General features: G+C 45.2%; 1 protein-coding gene across 1 annotated transcript in view; it reads left to right on the top strand.

Annotated features, from left to right (window-relative positions):
• rsu1 (Ras suppressor protein 1) overlaps positions 1-20566 on the top strand; it is a 43683-nt gene extending 23117 nt beyond the window's left edge. The window contains exons 7-9 of the mRNA XM_064949144.1: positions 1193-1307; positions 2831-2963; positions 18946-20566. Coding sequence (XP_064805216.1) covers positions 1193-1307; positions 2831-2963; positions 18946-19048 — 351 coding nt within the window. The 3' untranslated portion in view covers positions 19049-20566. The remainder of the gene's footprint in view (positions 1-1192; positions 1308-2830; positions 2964-18945) is intronic.
• Positions 20567-20942: the final 376 nt, after the last annotated feature.

The following is a 20942-nucleotide window of genomic DNA, read 5'->3' as shown; positions in this document are numbered from 1 at the left end:
GACAATGACCACAAGCATACTTCCAAAGTTGTGGCAAAATGGCTTAAGACAACAGGGTTTGACAAGAAAGTCAAGGTATTGGAGTGTCCATCACAAAGTCCTAAACTCAATCCTATAGAAAATTTGTGGGCAGAACTGAAAAAGCGTTTGTGAGCAAGGAGGCCTACAAACCTGACTCAGTTACACCAGCTCTGTCAGGGTGAATGGGCCAAAATTCACCCAACTTATTGTGGGAAGGTTACCTAAACGTTTGACCCAAGTTAAACAATTTAAAGGCAATGCTACCAAATACTAATTCGGTGTATGTAAACATCTGACCCACTGGGAATGTGATGAAAGAAATAAAAGCTGAAATAAATCATTCTCTCTACTATTTATTCTGACATTTCACATTCTTAAAATAAAGTTATGATCCTAACTGACCTAAGATGGGGAATATTTACTAGGATTAAATGTCAGGAATTGTGAAAAACTGTGTTTAAATGTATTTGTTAAGGTGTATGTAAACTTCCGACTTCAACTGGATGTGGATGAATATCTGCTGTGCAAACGGGTACACATTTTAATGTTTAATATACATTGACCTCATCCAGAAGACGAGGTCAGCACAGGTGCATCAAAGCTGGGACCAAGAGACAGACAAATTTTCAATCTCAAGGCCATCAGACTGTTAAATAACCATCACTAGCACATTAGGGGCTGCTGCCTATATACATAGACTTTAAATCACTGGTCACTTTAATAAATGGAACACTAGTCACTTCAATGATGTTTACAATTCTTGCATTACTCATCTCATATGTATATACTGTATTCTACACTGTTCTACTGTATCTTAGCCTATGCTCCTCTGACAGTGCTCGTCCATATATTTATATATTCTTAATTCCATTCCTTTACTTATATTTATGTGTACTGGGTATATGTTGTGTAATTTGTTAGATATTACTTGTTAGATATTGCTGCGCTGTCAGAGCTAGGAACATTTCGCAACACCCACAATAACATCTGCTAAGCACGTGCATGTGACCAATAAAATGTGATTTTATTTTATTCAGAATGTATAAATCCCTATTTTCCTCTCTCTATCCCCCCTCTTACTCTCTTTGTCTTTCTCTCCTGTCCTTCATCTCTCCCTCTACGTCTCTCTCATTACCCCCCCCCTTCTCTCCCCTTATCCTCCTCTCCATAGCTGAGTCTGAGGGATAATGACCTCATCTCTCTGCCTAAAGAGATAGGGGACCTGGCCCAGCTCAAAGAGCTCCACATTCAAGGCAACAGGCTCACTGTGCTGCCCCCTGAACTGGGTAAGTCTGACCACACGAACACACTATTGCACACAGACACACAGTCACTGTATGTGGGCGCAGGTGTAGTTGACTGCTCCTCTGGTTGGCTGGCCTCTCCCAGCATCGCCCCACTCCCCTCACCGTCCCACTGTGTGTACGTGTGTGTGTGCGCGCGCGCGCGCATGTGCATGCCCCAGATGGCATGCTTCACAGATCCACAAACCCATGAACCCCCACAGAGGTCACCAGGGGTGGACCCTCTCTCTGACAGCCTGTAGAGTACAATGTGTGGAACCTCGCCACTGGAGGTTCTGCAGCTCAACCCAGCTCAGTTTACGAAACTGAAACACCTTCCAGTACAATACAAAGGAAATATTTTCATCAGTTGGTAAAAACAAAAAAAGGGGATGTCTTCAGCCAAGACCTAAAGCAGAAGAGAGAGAGTTCAGGAGGAAGAGGAGAGGGAGGGAGAGATGGTCTCCTGTTTCTCTCACTATGTGTGTAGAGCTGATTAGAATCTCCCTGTCACGGCTCCCTAATCCCAGTGTCTCACTGCTCTGGCCTTGTTAGGGCCACAGCTACACCACCAGCCAAAAGAGAGGATGGGGGATGGGGGGAGGGAAAGCGGGGGGGAAAAGATGTGGCGGGAGAGAATGATGGAGGGACGGACAGGCGGAGGGAGCGACTGAGGGACGGGGTGCTCCAGAGATGGAGCAGAGGAAAAGAGGGGGATGACGGGAGAAAGAGATGAAGAGGAGTGGCCCCTCTAACAAGGAGCAGCCAAGTGCTCAGGGGAAGTGCAGGTTTGGGGATAGAAGATGGGGCATTGTAGCTGTCGAGACCACACTGGAGAGAAGAGGGACTAACACCAACCTAATCCTGTAACTAGGGGAGAGGGATGATGGAGCGGTGGGAAGGAAAAGAGGATAAATAAGGGTGATGAGGTTTCAAGTGTATGTAACATAAATGTAAAAAAGTCTATTTCAGACAGATTATTACAGTTTAACCATACTGTAAAACCATCAAATCATTCAGTCTCTGAATTCAACCCTAGTTCGTTCTCACTAAAATCCAGACAAAGCTGAAAGCAAGGAGTTGATTAAGAAGAGCAGTGAAACTGTAGATTCTGTATAATTCTAGACGAACAGCTGAACAACCCTAACTGACTAGTTAGCATGGGGCTGCTGGTGTTGGCTTGCTCTGACCAGGCGTAACGCTGGGGTTGGGGGACCTAGGGGTTTTAGGTTTTAGGCCCAGACAGCTCTCTCGGTGCTGGGCTAGTCAGATGTGTGTTAATTGGTCTCTGAGGTGCTACCATCGACCACATTAGCACCGTGACCCGTCGCCCGTGCCACAATGTTGTCAGAACGTTGTTCACTCTTTCGCCCTTTCTCCCCCTCTTTCCTCGCTCCTCTTCTCCCCACACCTTCATCTCTCCACCCGTTGACCTCTTCTCCCTCCCTCCTTTCCTCTCGGACACTCTTTTCTATATCACTCAATCTCCTAATCTCTCTGTTCATCCCCTCTCTCTCTCTCTTCAGGTAACCTGGATCTGACTGGGCCTAAGCAGGTTTTCAAGGCTGAGAATAACCCGTGGGTGACCCCCATTGCAGACCAGTTCCAGCTGGGAGTCTCCCATGTGTTTGAATACGTCCGCTCCGAGACCTACAAGTAGTAAGTAGTCTAATCTACAAACACCCCTACACCTACAGCAGTAGTGGACTCACTGACTCCGACCTACTGAGGGAGAGGGCTCTAAGAGGAGAGAATGGGACGTGTGTGTGTGTGTGTGTGTTAAGGACCTTAATTTGTGTGACTGTCTGTGTGTCTCCCTCTCCCGCTGGTCTTGTGGCTCTATCATGGTGTTGTTGGACCCTCGCCCTGCCCTGCTCTCTCCTGGGCCCTCAAACCTTTACTTAGGGACAGAGCGAGGGATGCGTGGATCCTCTGTCCTCTCCTTCCCTTTTTTCTAGTTCTGTCCATTGAGCTACTGGACTGCCACTTCAACGCAATCCTCCAGCCGAGACCCACTCACTCTTATCGACCTGAGGGAGTTTGTCCGTTCCTCTACGGATGGTGTACAGTAGCTTTCGGTTTCTGTTGCGTTGTTCTCCTGCTCAGGGCTCTATGGATTTCCATCCCAATGTCAGGTGTAAAAGGGGGATAAATAAAGAAGCGTATGATGTCACTTCCTGCATAATGGCGGATGTCTCTAGGCTCTGACCCCGGCCCCAGCTGTCTACGTCCCAGACTCCCTCAGTGCCAGGATGGAGAGCTGGAGGAGGAAGGTGATACAGACCTGTAAGACTTGGCCATTGGTGGGAGGCAATGTTCTCTCTAAACCACGCACCTCCTCCAGGACTGGCAAACAGAAGAAACGCCAGCCCACGCAGAGACACAAGAGGAGATTGAGCTTCACTGAGATTGCCCCATTAGTTTGCACAATACAGATCAACGATTTTTTTCTGTGATCGAATCAACATTATATTAGCCCCTTTTCAATGCAACAAACCAAAACAAATCTAACTTTGCAAGATTGAGTGTGTGATTTTGTTGTAGGCAGAGCCAGATTCTATTGGCGTGTGTAGTCCACGAGAGGTCTTTCAATCGCCCACAAGTGAATCTGCTTTTCAGATCAGTGCCGCAAGTGTGCACATTTGTTGATATTCTTTGCTAGTTAGCAAGTTAACCCAGTTATAGATAAGTATAGGGCAGCAATAGAGTTGGTTTGGTGGGAGCTACCTAGAGACCAGAGCTAACAGCATGAAATAACACTCCCAACAACAGCACAGCCCTGTCTGACAAGCCCTGGAGCTGTCGATGTCTGCTTTGAGTTACCTCTACTGTCTGTTCACTGCTGAGCCCATCTTTACTCTAAAACCTCGCGCACGCACACACACTCTCTCTTTCTCTCGCTGTGTCTCGCTGTGTCTCGCTGTCTCTTGTAATATGTTTTTCTGTTTAAAAGAGCAGAGACTTTTAAAGATTTCCTGTGTGTGGATGGTGAGGCTAATTTTAGTCCTCTTATAGAGGGCAGTTTTATTTTGGAGTCTTTGTTTCTGGAACAACCCAGTCAGGTCATTCTAGTTAATGTCTGTCTGTCTAGTTGGTTCTATTAACCCAGAATCAGATCAATTACTATGACGGGCTTGAGGCATTCATTTTGTCTGTCTGTGACTGGGGACTGGTATTGTAGTACAGTATCGGCCCATTCCAAAGCTATTTACGCACTTAAACATTCTATGCATTTGAAACCCGTAGTTTTGGTTTGTACTGTACCAGGTATGTTCTTAGATGGCACTAGCCTTGTCCATTGCTCTATGTACTGTACCTAACTTCTGGGCTCCCGAGTGGAACAGCGGTCTAACGCTTCGATCACACCAACAGCGTCATTACATTTCGGTACACCAGAATTGCATTAATTTCCAATGAAACACTGCATTTGCCTTGCAGCGTTGCTTTTTACTTGCAGCGTTGCTTTTTACTTGCAGCGTTGCTTTTTACTTGCAGCGTTGCTTTTTACTTGCAGCGTTGCTTTTTACTTGCAGCGTTTTGTTTGCCTTGCAGCGTTTTGTTTGCCTTGCAGCGTTCCGTTTGCCTTGCAGCGTTCCGTTTGCCTTGAAGCGTTGCGTTTGCCTTGCAGCGTTGCGTTTGCCTTGCAGCGTGGCGTTTGCCTTGCAGCGTGGCGTTTGCCTTGCAGCGTGGCGTTTGCCTTGCAGCGTGGCGTTTGCCTTGCAGCGTGGCGTTTGCCTTGCAGCGTGGCGTTTGCCTTGCAGCGTGGCGTTTGCCTTGCAGCGTGGCGTTTGCCTTGCAGCGTTGCGTTTGCCTTGCAGCGTTGCGTTTGCCTTGCAGCGTGGCGTTTGCCTTGCAGCGTGGCGTTTGCCTTGCAGCGTGGCGTTTGCCTTGCAGCGTGGCGTTTGCCTTGCAGCGTTGCGTTTGCCTTGCAGCGTGGCGTTTGCCTTGCAGCGTGGCGTTTGCCTTGCAGCGTGGCGTTTGCCTTGCAGCGTGGCGTTTGCCTTGCAGCGTGGCGTTTGCCTTGCAGCGTGGCGTTTGCCTTGCAGCGTTGCGTTTGCCTTGCAGCGTGGCGTTTGCCTTGCAGCGTGGCGTTTGCCTTGCAGCGTGGCGTTTGCCTTGCAGCGTTGCGTTTGCCTTGCAGCGTGGCGTTTGCCTTGCAGCGTGGCGTTTGCCTTGCAGCGTGGCGTTTGCCTTGCAGCGTGGCGTTTCCAGAGGCAGTTGCAGTGCGTTCTGTGTGGTGCAAACGTTGGGTGTATCGAATGCATGTGTGAAACTGTGTAGACGGCTTGACAGAAATGGCAGCAGAAGGTGAATGATGAACTATTGTTGCGTACATATTCAGATGATGCTGCGTGCTATTTTGCGCAAGGACTCTGGCGGTGTGTTCGAAGTGTAAGGCACTGCATCTCAGTGCTCAAGGCGTCACTACGGACCCTGGTGCGATCCCGGGCTGTATCACAATCGGTCGTGATCGGGAGTCCCATAGGGCGGTGCAAAACTGGGCCAGCGTCACCTGGGTTAGGGGAGGGTTTGGCCGGGGTATGCCGTCATTGTAAAATAAGAATTTGTTCTTTACTGACTTGCCTTGTTAAATGAAGAAAATTAAAAATAATAGTAAACTAGAAGACCAGAGATTCAGTCGAGGTAGAGGCGGCGAAAAATTGGGCCAATGTCACCTGGGTTAGGGAGGGTTTAGTAGGCCGTCATTGGGAGGCGGACGCAGAACAAATCCCTCTGTTGAAAACTTTCATATCCAGCTGATCCTACATCTTCAGAGAGACTCGACCCACACACTGGAACTTATCTTCCTGTGTGTGTGTGTGTGTGTGTGTGTGTGTGTGTGTGTGAGTGTGTGAATATGTGCCTCTGTGACCTGGTGCAAGGACATGTCTGTCTGGGTTTATCCAAAGCTATGGCATCCCACTCTACTGTTGAACTGTAGTAGATTCTGCAAGCATACAATATGCATCTAGGCACTGTGACGTTCATAGTTACACCTTTTGTTGCAATCAAACCAATAGCAGTTTCTGTCAATCCAAAATAGTACACTTATTTTAGCGTTCCGTTTACAAAGTGTCCGTTTTCTTGAACGTTTCCCTCCTGTGTTTTGATAGGCGTATGCTGATGTAGCGCTGGCCACTGACCAACGGCAGGTTTGATACACACCAATGCCGTCTGCATCAGACGTATGGTGTTGAAGACTGGCATATATTACCAACGGCAGGTTTGATGCACAATCAATGCTGTCTGCATCAGTGATGATGTTAAACGCTGCTGGTCAATGAAAATGCCGGGTACCATAAATCACTACTCAGACAGGCCAAGTCAAACCGGCGTCCCTGCCGCTGAGATTATACTAGACCTCTCGCTTTATCTGTCTCATAAGTCATCTTTATATTTCCTCATCGATTCGCTGATTCATCAAGACAAAAGTGGTGGTGAATGTGCTGTTGGAAATGTCACGGTCTGCTGTTGATACTGGCATTTTTATTTGGTATTGCAGGGGACCGATTGCAAGTGTCACGATCAATGATTGTTCCTGCTAATATTTTGTATTGAATAGTGTTTTTGTATTTGTATAAAGTACCTCAACTGTGCCTTCGTTTAGTGTTCTCCTTGGTACAGAATTCAAGGCCTCTAGGCCTAAAACTATTATGAGCTGGCAAAGATGCGGCAATGTTTCCTCCTTCCCTGTCAGTCAGCTTACGTCCTCTTCTGTAAAGTGGAAAATACATTTCTCCAAGAGAGAAAATAAGCATTTGCTTGCAGAAGTTCCCGTAGTCGCAAATCTTCCACAATTTATTTAGATGCCATTCTAGCTTTTTTGTGTTAAAAGTTTTTTTTAACCTTTTTTAACTATTAGCTAGGAGTGAATAGGTTTTGTCTCTTTGAGTCTACTCAGTTGTTACATGGGTTATGCTCGTCATGGACATGGTGTGCTGTAGCACTCTGTGAAATCACTGTGAGGTGGATTTTAAATAGGCTATTTAGACAATGTGATCCTCATTCTCTGTTAGTGTGTTAACGAGGTGCAGACTTTGTGGGGGATGGTGTTATTAGTGTACTTTCACTTTACTGGTCCCCTTCCGTGTGTGTGTGTGTGTGTGTGTGTGTGTGTGTGTGTGTGTGTGTGTGTGTGTCAGTCAGACCTGGGTTCAAATTCTATTTAGGGTTTTGAAATTACTTTCAAAGGCATTTTGAAGGTAGTAGTTGAATATTGGAATATATTTGGAAATACACTTAATGTGTTGGCATGTATTTGAAAATATTTAAATACTCAGTGTATTTTCAAATAGAAAATATTTAAATGCTCCCAAATGTTTTGAACCAATGTCTGTGTGGTATTTGGAAAAAAGTATTTATAGGAAGTAATTTGAAAATACTTTCAAATTGAAGTACCTGATTTGGGCACATTTATTTGAAAATACACAGAAAATACGTTTTTAAGTAACTAATTATTAAATGTGCATGTCTTTGAACCCAGGTCTTGTGTGTGTTTGTGTGTGTGTGGTGGGGGGGGGGGGTGTAACGGTTATCTCACATTAGACAGGCGTTAACAGACCTCCGGGTTGTGTCTGGTCTCCGAAGGATTCATACGCACAGCAGCCTCCTTCTCACTTTCCTCAGTGTCCTTCAGACACCACTACTCAAGACTCACTCTCTTCTCTCACTCCCGTTTCCCTTCTTACTCTGCCCCCATCTAGCTCTCTTTCTCCCTCTTCCCTTCTCTCTACATCAGTTTACTCCCTAACATGTCATGGAGTTTATTTTCATTGCTTGCTCAGGGATAAGAGTAGTTGGAGTTGGTACTACACTATAGAGCATTAGACATTCTGCATGAGTATAGTTCAACCCTACCTTCACCCCACTAAGATCTCTTCTATCACGATCACTGCTTTCTCTCGGCGTTGTCAATAGTATCCAGAAATTGCTGTGTCTTCAGTCTTCTGTGGTTTTCTGAAGCCCCAAACCATAGTGCAGCACCATTATACTCATCCGTTTAGGAGCGTGTGTTTTAAGGAGGAGGGTATGGACTGTTAAGTAGTGCCCGCTCTCCTCTCCTCTCTTCCCTTCGTCCTTCTTAGTTCTTCAAATGAAGTGTGTGTGTGTGTGTGTGTTTTTAATTGTGTTTTCATTTCTCAGTCAGCTCTGGACAGCTGTGCAGTGACAAACGCTAGCCACCCTCTCTTATCAGCAATCATTAAGAGAAGAGAGAGAAACGGAGTGAGAGAAATCTGTTGTGTGTGTGAGGGAGCAGAATTAGAGTTTAACATGTGTTAATGCTGTATGATTATGCCATGGCTTTCCCTTCGCCGCTGTCTGTCTGTCTGTCTGTCAGTCCACCAGTCCGGCTGCCAATTATTTCTGTCAAGTTAACAAGCTCTGTATGAAATATGCATGACAGGTACACACACACACACACACACCTGCTGTGAAACTACTACTGCTGGCTTCAGCCAGAGACTGAAGCTAAATAGGCTCTAGGTGTGTCAGTTAAAAATTACTTTAAACCTATTAGGAAGTGTTCTCCTCAATGCTGTGTGGGCATTCGGATCATTAGGAACCAATCAGGGTTTGTCTGGTCTAGACACAGGTGCTCAGCACTTTACAAACCCACCCGCTGAGTCTGCCATCTTAATGGTACCCTATGTAATGCACTACCTTTGACCATAGGGCAATGGCCGTGTCAGTCACGTGATATTTAAAATGATGTGTTTTTAAACCATAGACATCTGTGGAGTCATCTTTGTAGGACTTTTGAGTTTTATTTTGAGTCCGACCTCAAAGTACAATGAGAGAGGCAAGGTGATAGATGATGTTATCAGGTGTTAATAAGTCTGAATTCAACTAACACATTAGTGTCATAACGGCACAGTAGGAGAGGGGAGAAAAATCCTTTGCACTCTCTGGTGTAGCTAACTAACATCCCCCCCCCCTCCCCCAACACACACACACACACTTTACCTTAGCATATTTTATCAGGCGATTCTGCATGGCTAGCTAGCCCTAGTTCGTTAATTCTGCTGAATGTGCTCAGAAGAGTTTTCAGACTTTCATCCTCCGAGCTAATTATATTCATGCATTAATGAATATGACCGCCTCGCTGACATGGGTGGACAGGGGTCTGGCTACTGGGTACGGCTGCCATTTGGGTCTTTACTCCCTCTGTGACTAGTAGGTGTCTGGAGCTAGTAGTGCAGCTGTCAGTGTATGAGGCTGGTGAAATGGCTGATGACCTAGTAGTGCAGCTGTCGGTGTATGAGGCTGGTGAAATGGCTGATGACCTAGTAGTGCAGCTGTCAGTGTATGAGGCTGGTGAAATGGCTGTTGAGCTTGTAGTGCAGCTGTCAGTGTATGAGGCTGGTGAAATGGCTGTTGAGCTTGTAGTGCAGCTGTCAGTGTATGAGTCTGGTGAAATGGCTGATGAGCTTGTAGTGCAGCTGTCAGTGTATGAGGCTGGTGAAATGGCTGATGAGCTAGTAGTGCAGCTGTCAGTGTATGAGTCTGGTGAAATGGCTGATGAGCTTGTAGTGCAGCTGTCAGTGTATGAGGCTGGTGAAATGGCTGATGAGCTAGTAGTGCAGCTGTCAGTGTATGAGGCTGGTGAAATGGCTGATGAGCTTGTAGTGCAGCTGTCGGTGTATGAGGCTGGTGAAATGGCTGATGACCTAGTAGTGCAGCTGTCGGTGTATGAGGCTGGTGAAATGGCTGATGACCTAGTAGTGCAGCTGTCGGTGTATGAGGCTGGTGAAATGGCTGTTGAGCTGTAAGTAAACTTTGTCAATCTCAGTACGGACTGAAGCAGTCAGTGATAGTTGAAACCTGAATGTCCAAAATCGACTGTATACTCACAGATCCAGAGTTTGCCCATTAGAAAGAAAAACACTTCTCTTCTGTGAAGAAAGATGACAACGTGCGGAGGAGGACAGTGAAGACCTGGCGTGTTATTGTCTTGTAGTGGCAGATTGCAGATCGTTTTCCATACTGTCCTACACTATACAGACCCTGTATAGTGTATAACCACAGTACATCAGACCCTGTTATGGTATATAACCACAAACCACAGGGATAGAATAAACTGTCCAGCTCCCTGCCTCAGCCTAAATCCATAGTGACAAGGCCACAGGAAATCCATGGGGAGGCTCGATGAGACTAAATGACAATAATTAAGACGCATGACAAACGAGCTGTGCTCCCAGCCTATGACAGATCTTCCCTCCACTCCTACTCTCCTCCCTGCCTGCCCACATCGTTAGCTGTAACCTTAAGGATGATCGAACAGTCTATTGTTGCTGACTGACCAGCCCACTGCTATGCCTACGTGTGGCACCAACGAGGGTAAGAAAAATTTGGGATGTATTGTAATGCGTATACCCCTGAGAGAAATGATAATTCCAATGACCCTAATGTAGATCCTCAAGAGTCGTGTATCATTCTAGGCAATTAGTGCAGACCTACCACTGTGTATATGAGGTTGTTGGACTGTATTTGTGCCATAGAAGTGGATGGCTACTTCGTTAATAATGCATGTTGTACAGAGGCTAATTTGTGTTATTGTTACATCATTGATTTCTCTGATTTTTCTTCCACACAGGGGCCTCAATCGTGCTGTTTGGGGCCCTCGATTGGCCCCTTGTCTCCATTCATTACGGGAACTGAGAGAAAGAAGGAGAGAGAGAGAGAGTGGGGAAGAGAGAGAGCAAAGCTGGAGAGACGAGGCCCCTGTATGTTTGTCCTTTTAATGAGGCGTCTGATTGATAACCTGTAGGAGGCCCCTGGCCACTCAGGGGCCCGTGTTATAGAGCTGTCCTCGAGGCCCGGCTAATGAGAAGTGATGGGACTCCAGTGATCTCTCACCCCATTTGACCTGACCTATAGATACTGTCTTCTCTGAGGTATGCAGATTCCGATGCATAGTACAGAGAAAGGTATACTTGGATATTTGCATTGACTGTGATATGTGGTTGTTTCCCTCCTATTAACTTTAGTTGAATGTACTGGACTGTAAGTCACTCTGGATGAGAGTTTCTGCTAAATGACAAAAGTAAGAGTTTGTACGTATTTCTAGGCGCCATATGAGTTTGAATTAACTTCTTATAACTATAGCAATTGATAAAAATGGTAGATCTTGATTTCACTCAGAAGTATATTTCCATCTGTAAAACCTATAGCAATGCTATAAAATAACTGTAAAACTGAAAATGGAATGGCCTCCCGGGTGGCACAGTGGTCTAAGGCACTGCATTGCTGTGCTTTAGGCATCACAAAAGACCCGGGTTTGATCCCGAGGCAGTGTTGCCAGCCGGACGCAACCGGGAAACCCATGAGGCGGCGCACAATTGGCCCAGCATCATCCGTGTTAGGGGAGGGTTTGGCAGGCCGGGATGTCCTTGTTCCATCGCGCTCTAGCGGCTCCTTGTGGTGTGCCGGGTACAATGCATGCTGACATGGTCGCCAGTTGTACGGTGTTTCTTCCGACACATTGGCGCAGTTGTTTTCCGGGTTAACCTCTTGATACTCCCCATCCCGGATCCGGGATCGTGAATAAAGCCTCAGGCTCATTAGCATAACGCAACGTTAACGATTTCTGAAAATCGCAAATAAAATGAAAATAATGCGCCTGCTCTCAAGCTTAGCCGTATCTTAACAACACTGTCATCTCAGATTTTCAAAATATGCTTTTGAACCATAGCAATTCACTAATTTGTGTAAGAGTATACAAAGCTAGCTTAGCATTTTGAGTAGCATTTAGCACGCAACATTTTCACAAAAACCAGATAACCAAATAAATAAAATCATTTACCTTTGAAGAGCTTCGGATGTTTTCAATGAGGAGACTCTCAGTTACATAGCAAATGTTCAGTTTTTCCTGAAAGAATCTTTGTGTAGGAGAAATCGCTCCGTTTTGTACATCACATTTGGCTACCGAAACGAACCGAAAATTCAGTCACCAACAACGTCAAACTTTTTCCGAATTAACTCCATAATATCGACCGAAACATGGCAAACGTTGTTTGGAATCAATCCTCAAGGTGTTTTTTCACATATCTCTTCATTGATATATTGTTCGTGGAAGCCTGCTTTCTTCTCTGAATTCCATGGAAAAATACTTGCAGCTGAGGTTTGCGCACCAATTTCGGCGCAGGACACCGCGGACACCTGGTAAATGTGGTCTCTTATGGTCAATCTTCCAATGATATGCCTACAAATACGTCACAATGCTGCAGACACCTTGGGGAAATGACAGAAAGGGCAGGCTCATTCCTCTCGCATTCACAGCCATATAAGGAGACAATGGAAAACGGAGCCTCAAAAATCCTGCTGATTTCCTGGATGCCGTTTCATCTTGGTTTTGCCTGTAGCTCACGTTCTAGGACACGCACAGAGAATATCTTTGCAGTTCTGGAAACGTCAGAGTGTTTTCTTTCCAAAGCTATCAATTATATGCATAGTCGAGCATCTTTTTGTGACAAAATATCTTGTTTAAAACGGGAACGTTTTTCATCCAAAAATGAAATAGCGCCCCCAGAGTTTCAAGAGGTTAAGCGATCAGTGTGTCAAGAAGCAGTGCGGCTTGGCAGTGTCGTGTTTCATAGGACGCATGGCCCTCGACCTTCGCCTCTCCCGCATCCATACGGGGGTTGCAGTGATGGGACAAGACTGTAACTACCACTTGGATATCACGAAATTGGGGAGAAAAAGGGGTAAAAAAGGACCCCTAAAAAAATGATTAAACAAAAAAATAAAAAGTGGAACAGGATGATGGATAGAGCTGGGACGACAAACTGAAAATCTTCGACACTGACCATACTTATCATAGGCATTTTACAGATATTGTTCCTTACAATAAGCAGCCTATACTAGCAAAATTTATAATGGATTAAGTTTGCTAATATGTGTGATTTGTTAATGGGACAATTGATGGCAATAACTATCAAACTGGTAGTAGTAGTTTAAAGGATAATAAAAATATAAATACTTTGGTGTACATTGCTATAAACTTATCGTGTATTTATTGTTATCGCATCAATTTAGGCAATTTATTGATTTTTTTTTTGTCCATATCCCTCAGCTCTAATACAGAACACCTGATATCAGATCAATGACCCAAGGTGCTGCACAATTATCAAGAGAGAGAGAACCTATGGACACACACTGGCAAGTGCTTTGATTATTTAAGCCGTGTAAAATAGAAAAAGCCGTATAAAGAGTCTCTAAGACCACACCAGGACCCATTAAGTTCTCTGTGCTGCTCTCCCCCTTTTAATGGCCCTAAGTCTTCACAAGGGTCCTGTCCAGTCCCCTCTCCACTCACTGCAATGCTATGGGAAATCTTTGTGTTTATGCAGAGACAGAACTGCTGCCCATGTACAGTGGTAACAAGACTCTAGTCGGCCCTCAATGATTTGCGCTGTATGTATGTATGTATGTGTGTTTGTGGGGGGGGGCAGTTCTGTGGATATCCCATCTTCCCCTTGGGCTCTGGCCTCTCCAGTGAACAACAGACTGTGACAGAGTGAGGAAGAGAGAGGGGGTGGGAGGACAGAGCACATGGAGGAGCAGGATAGAAGGAGGAAGAGGGGAAGTCTCGTTGTAGACTTTCCCATGGGATGGAACGTCTACTTTTTGCCCCCAATATTTTTATGAATATTGCTAGCAACAACAGAATTTACTAATTTTAGATGACAGATCTACAGTAGAAAATAGGAGAATAAAACTGCTGGTAAGCTTTCTTGACTTGGGCATACATTTTTGCCAACATGGCTAACCAATGTCGATTGATGCACCCGTGAGTCACATTGTCACTTTATTTTGAATGTTGAATAGCTCGCCGTGTATTTATCCTAGAGACTTAGTTTATTGTTGTGGCTTCAGCTCAATCCCGTCTCTCCGCCATTATAAAGTTTGTGCACATGCCATAAATGGCCTTTTTCTACACACAAGAGGTTCCAAACAAGAAAATCGTAATTAAATAGTCTGTAAAACCAAAACCGTGTGAGCTTCAAACGGTCACCAAACTAATATGACTCCCACAAACACTACAGTGTCTGATGTTTCCACAAGCTTTACAGCAGTCATCTGAAGGTAACTCCATACCGACTGTTAAAATAGCAAAAGGCGTCTAAACATTGAATCAAAGTTTTCTCATATCTCATATTGGGCTATGTCATCCAATTGGGTAGACCTAGTTATAAAGGAGAGTGGATACTTAATTGACTTGAGCTACATTTTGTATAACTGGATGATTCTTCAGAGCAGGATGATTTGCAAGCAGAGTAAAATACATGTGTTATCAGTATTTATTTCCAGTCGGAGTCTAAATGAGCCTATCATATTTAGGAAGTTAAGGGCAACTGCACCGTGCTTCAACGCCCATATAACCTAGTCTACAGGCTATTTAATTGAGACCAAACATAGGCGTACTTGATCTCGCACGCCCAACAAAATCTAATAATGGTAGGCTGCTGAACGTAAATCAGCAAGAATTAGGCTATTTGATTTGGTGAATATTGTGACAGAGGGGATTTTAACACACTGGATAACGAATAGCCTACAAAACAAAATACCTTTTTGAAATATTCCTGCATAACTTTGATAGGAGCAGGTAGACATAAATACATGTGTTATCAACATTGATTTCCAGTCAATGTCGGAGCCTAACCCAGCCTATTATATTTAGAAGTTCATTTCCATGGAAAGACAGGCTATTTCAGTGAGACCACGCATAGCTGCATTTGACCTCGCACGCTCCAACAATAGAGGAGAGGTAGGTTACTGAACTTGAGGCAGAATTATCCTATGAGAGTGTGTGAATAGTACGACAGAGGTGCTTTAATACAATAGTTAACACATAACAAACAGGAAGACAACCGTTCTAAATAATCTGTGGCGCGAAGAAATATTTTCATCCCAAAGTTGTCTGTCTGACCGCCCACTCCCGCTGCGCAGCATGAAAAATGTAGACTTTGCCGCAATGCTCTCTGTCGGGGCCCGCGGGATGCCCTCGGGAAAGCGGCTCTCTAGCCCAGAGCAGAGAAACAATAGCATGCTGTTCAGGTGGCATGATAGAGCATATCTTTGCTGTGTCTCCCTCTTTTCTCCCCCGTGTCTACCCCCTCCCCCACATCTTCCTCGTGGTTCCTCAGTATTCCACTCATGTTCCTCTGCCATGTCATTCCTCTGAGACTGTCAGAAAGAAAGCGGGAGAGAGGGGGCTGGGGATTGATGGATGGAGGGAAAAGGGGGTTGAAAGGAGGGTGGGGGAGAGCGAGAGTGCGGGATGGCCGGGGGGAGGAGGAATGCTTTGTTGATCCCACAGCAGCTTCCTCTCCCCTTTCCTCCCCTCCACCTCTCACCTCTCTCCACCTCATCAGACCAATGTAAAACAAGACCAATTAACTCCTAAAACAGTGTTGTGTGTCTGTGTACGTGTTTCTGTCAACACTGATCCTTCTGACAAGCCCTGGTCTGATCAGCCTCTATCTGCATGTCTCGATGGGGAATAAACCAACTCTACCACTCCTTCAGATGACTCCCAACAACATCACACACAGCCAGGCTACATCAACTATGTTACACTGTATGACCTCCACATCATAACAGTCATCCTGGTAACAGAGAGCCTATACGAGGACATTCGAGACTGAAAATGACTTTTTTTTGGTGAAACCTTGCAACGTTTCCAATGACATTTGTAAGACCTGATGTCGTCTTGCAAACCCTGCGAGGTTTCAACCTATCGTGCTTCATACTAGATGTAATGCCGAGACCGCCAATGAGACGATATGTTGTTGTCAACGTTCATGATATATTATATCAAGCTTTAAGTCATGTTTATAACAACCCAATGTAGGCATTAGTATGCTTTCAAATGAAATGTTACTGGTGTTACTGTATGTGTTTTAACTTGGGGTCATCTTTGGGTTTTAAAATATACTGAACAAAAATATAAATGCAAATATGTCAAAGATTTTACTGAGTTACAGTTCATATAAGGAAATGTGTCAATTTTAAATACATTCATTAGGCCCTAATCTATGGTTTCACATGATTGGCCAGGGGCGCTGCCATGGGTGGGCCTGGGAGGTCGTAGGCCCAACCACTGGGGAGCCAGGCCCCTCCAAACAGCTCTGGTGCACATTCCTGCAGTCAACATGCCAATTGCATGCGACCTCCAAAATTTGAGACATTTGCGTCATTGTGTTGTGAAAACTGTACATTTTAGAGTGGCCTTTTGTACCCAGCACAAGGTGCACCTATGTAATGATCATGCTTCTTTTTCCCCCAGCTTCTTTATATGCCACATCTGGCAGGTGGCTGGATTATCGTGGCAACGGAGAAATTCTCACTAAGAGGGGTGTAAGCACATTTGTGCACAAAGTTGGAGAGAAATAAGCTTTTTGTGCGTATGGAAAGTTACTGGGATCTTTTTATTTCAGCTCAAGAAACATGGGACCAACACTTTATATTTTTGTTCACTATAATTAGTGTACTACATTTCCAAACACATCTTTATCATATTGCCTAGCCTACACCCTAGCAATTGTTCATACAGTTCCGATCCCTCCTCTTTAGTGACTCCCTTGATCCAAAACACTCCATCATTCATTTGGGGGTATTATTCTCCTCAGATTGATTTTTTCTTTATGACACAATGGATTGTTTTCTCTTCCTCTCTGCATCTCCTTCCTCTAAATCATCCATCAGCGTGGCGAGAGCTACAATTATGCAGAAACACAGTGGCTTGTTATGACACTACTGAGTGCTGTGCCCCACTGCATGTTATTGACAAAATGAGTAAACCTGCTCTTTTAAGCAACTCCCTCCATCAGTCACCCCCCCCCCCCTTCTCCGTTCCACTAGATCCCTGCTCTCTTATATACTGAAACACATGCCTCTTTTCCTCTTGTGTGTGTGTTTCTCTCTCTTTCATTCTTACCTGATTTCTCTATTAGTTGAGTAATATACCGGTAAAACCGCATAGGCCCTGTGAATGCATTCCAATGGTAATGCTGTGGCTTTATGCCGGAGTCTGGCCCTGCTCTTGGTCAAGGTAGCGAAATGGTTTTGATGTCCAAGTAGAAAGAGAACTATATCTCTTAGGACCCTGGTTCTTCCAGACACTGGGGGCCCCCAGGGGCCAGCGGAGTGGCTCCTAGCCCCTAGCCAACCCCCTTCTCCTGGGCCAAAGCACCACGCCTGGCTGGGCAGCAGTTCTGGAGGAAGGGGGGGGACAATCTCTTCCAAGCCCCAGGAGGGGGTCTGACACTGGGCCAAACACAGAGATGTGTCTGTAGAGCTAGAAGATTCCAGGTTCTTCCATCACACAGTGACAGACGGGATGACAGAATCTAGACTCCATTTTTGATTTGTAGATACTTTATGGATAAGTAGTGGGAAGGAAATTCAAAGGAATGACATGTTGACAAACCATAATTAAAAAAAAGAATAATAATTAAAAGTGCACTATCCATAGTTGAGTTTGGCCACACTTAAACCAACATCTTGGTGTTCTATTTGAAGGTGTGTATGTGTGGGGGGGGGGGGTTCTGTCCGTCATCCAGATGGTTACTGTGTTAACCCTCACAGTAGGGGTTAGTTAGAGCAAGAAGCCGCAACAGAATTTTGTTTATGCTGATAGACAGTAAAAATATCGCTCTGTCAAAAGTGAAATATTAACTATCTACATTATTAATGAAAAATGTGTTTGATTTATGCAGCGTGAGAGTCAGTCAACACCTTTGTGCGTGTGTGTGCGCGTGTGAGAAGCTCTGCATGGCTATATCTCAAATTTCTGTATTAGAATTGAACTTCTTCCATAAAGCTAATCAGACTCTTGACATTTTCCTAATCTGCAATTATAACTATTTCTGAAATGGCACTCTTCATTTACCCTCAACAAGTGGGTTGCAGGCCATGCAGTAACGTGCACTCAGCTGTCTCCTGTCCATCAACCTGCTCTTTACCGTTCCTCCTTTTTCCTCCTCTCCTCTTTACCTCTCTCCAGACAGTTGTTTACAACCTCTATCTTTTCATCGATGGCCTCCGTTCCTTCTTGTTCTTCGCATGCCCCCACTACCCCTCTCTATGTATCCCTCTTTCTCTATCTTCTGCACTCTTTCCCTCTCTTCTCTCTCTCTCTCTCTCCCGCGCCCTCTGTCACTTTGCTCAGCCCCATGGGTGGCTCTCCCTTACAGAGAGTGAAAGAGCAGTGGACTGGAAAGGACTGTTCCTCCCTCTTCCCTTCCCTCTCTTTTTCTCCCTAGCCAGAGCGGCCCAGTTCTAAGATAATTGTCTCTGTGTATTCCCTGTTCTTCTGCAGGATAATCCCCAACTGGGGCTGTTTAGCCTCACAGAGATAGTGTTTCCCCATCTCTCTCTCTCTCGCTCTTTCATCTGTCTTTTGATTGTGTTCTATTTATTTAGCCCTGTTTATTAAAAATGGGTATAAATGCTGTAATAACGTTTAATTAATTGTTAGACTAATAAGAGGTTGAATTAAATACTGTACATGTTTGATGATACATGAGGAGAATAGTCAGGACAAGAGATGTTGAGCTGAGATTCAGTGTGGCTGTGCATGAATGCATACGTAGAGTAAGTAACAAAAAAATCCCTGTTGTTTCTTCTCCTACCACAGTCTGTACGGCCGACACATGCAGGCCAACCCCGAGCCTCCGAAGAAGAACAACGACAAAACCAAGAAGATCAGCCGCAAGCCCCTGGCCGCCAAAAACAAATGAGGGAGAGGAGGATGAGAAGGATGAAGAGGAGGAGGAGCTGACTGCTTGTTTGCCCCCTTTTTATGTATTTATCAGAGGAACACAGAACTACATTTTATACTGCTCTATGTTCAGGATGTCACGCTAGTGTTAATGGTCGTCCACCATGCATCTTTAACTGCCACCGAGGACCATTTTATTACAGCACCCTTTTAAGCAGCCCAAGGACTGATTCAGTCAACCCATCCTCTTCAAATCAATTCATAAAGCGTCTTTTATTAACTTTTCTCAGACAGTGTGATTTTAAACCATCAGCAATTTGTTTCTTAACTTAATTTGGAAGATAAATCATTTCCCAAGCCATATGTGTAGTGGTGAAGTCGTTACACAGGTTGACGGGCTCTGGCCCCTGTGGTCCCACAGTAACTGAATTAGCTTGTCCTGGTGGGGGAGACTATTGTGAAACAATGCTAATTTGTGTAGCTATCTGCAGACACAAAACGCCTTTAGAGTAACCACCAGAGAGACGGCATTAGCTTCACCCCGCATTTGATTTGATCCAGCTTACCAGAGAGCGAGCGAGACGAGGGGGGGAGGGGTGCCGGGTGAGGGAGGAGAGTGTGGGGGTGGGGGGTTAGGAAGGAGAGCAGGCCATTTTGGAAAGTAGGGATGAGGGAGGGTGAGGAGAGAGGAGTAGGCCATTTGGAGATGTTCATATCCGACCCCTCCAGCACTCCCTGGTGACTCCTTGTCTCCACTCTAGTGAGACAGGTTGTGTAAAGGCAGCCGCTGCAGCCCGAGTGGATGGAGGGATTTTAGACGGCTTTAAAGGGTCTTAACTGCATCTGTAGTATCCTGCCCTCGAGGGGAGTAGAGGGGTATAAAGTCACTGACTGTTACCTTTTCCTGCATTTGCTCTTCTTAGTCTTGTTTTCTAACACAGGGATATGTATCCTCACTGTCTCTTGTGGTCAATTGTACATGTTCGCTGTCTACGAGCTATGGGAGCCAGCAGTGGCCAAAATGCCCCCAGAGCTCATTTTTATAAAGGATAACAAGTAGCTTTCAACAATGGGGTGGCCATGTACCTCAGATATCAGTCATATGGGGACATAACACTGAAACAATATGGCGTCCTAAAGTTGCAATCCACTATAGTCTGGTACGGTGCTCGGTCATAATCCACTTTGTAAAACCGTTGTCCAAGTCTTTTCAAAGACCTGGAGGTACTGGAGTATTTTGATTGTTCCATTTTGTCAATTGACTTTGAAATACGTCCGCAACTATCTGGGACAAGCCATAGAATAGCCGTTGATAGCCTGAGTCTTTACTGAAAGTGTTATTTTTAAACGTGCCCCGGAAACACACGCTTCCTGACAGCTGTCCTTAACATTTCACCTTAATAATGTCAATGAAAAGAATGTACTCCTTTTTGTTATGCTTTTATCAAGCCATGCGCCAGATGCCACAATATACTGTATGTTACATGTGTTCTGTTTTCAATATTTTAAATAAAGCAATCAATTTGTTTTGAGTTTAGATTTTGGTCCAAATCGGCTGCATAACTTTGATAACCCCGATGGGTGTGGTTTCTAGAAGAGTCAAACACTGAACTTTTGGACACACAGCAAGTCAGTCATGGAGATCACACACCCTAAGACGACCATGTCACGCCTCACACACCTGTCCTACACACACACACACACACACACACCTCCCCTGTTGTCATGACGGCGGGTGGAGGGAGGCGATGAGATCTCCTTAGAACTGACCTTTCAGCGGTGTCTCCTTGTAACCAGCTGATGACTCTTAGGATGGTGTGTGTGTGTGTGAGTGCGGGTGTGGATGGGCGTGTGTGTCAGTTGGCCGCCGTGGGGCTGCCTGTCCTGCTCGTTCACACACCACGCTCACAAGC

Source organism: Oncorhynchus masou, chromosome 30 (assembly GCF_036934945.1).
Source record: "Oncorhynchus masou masou isolate Uvic2021 chromosome 30, UVic_Omas_1.1, whole genome shotgun sequence".
Lineage (NCBI taxonomy): Eukaryota > Metazoa > Chordata > Actinopteri > Salmoniformes > Salmonidae > Oncorhynchus > Oncorhynchus masou.
This window is presented reverse-complemented; position numbering and strand designations above follow the sequence as displayed.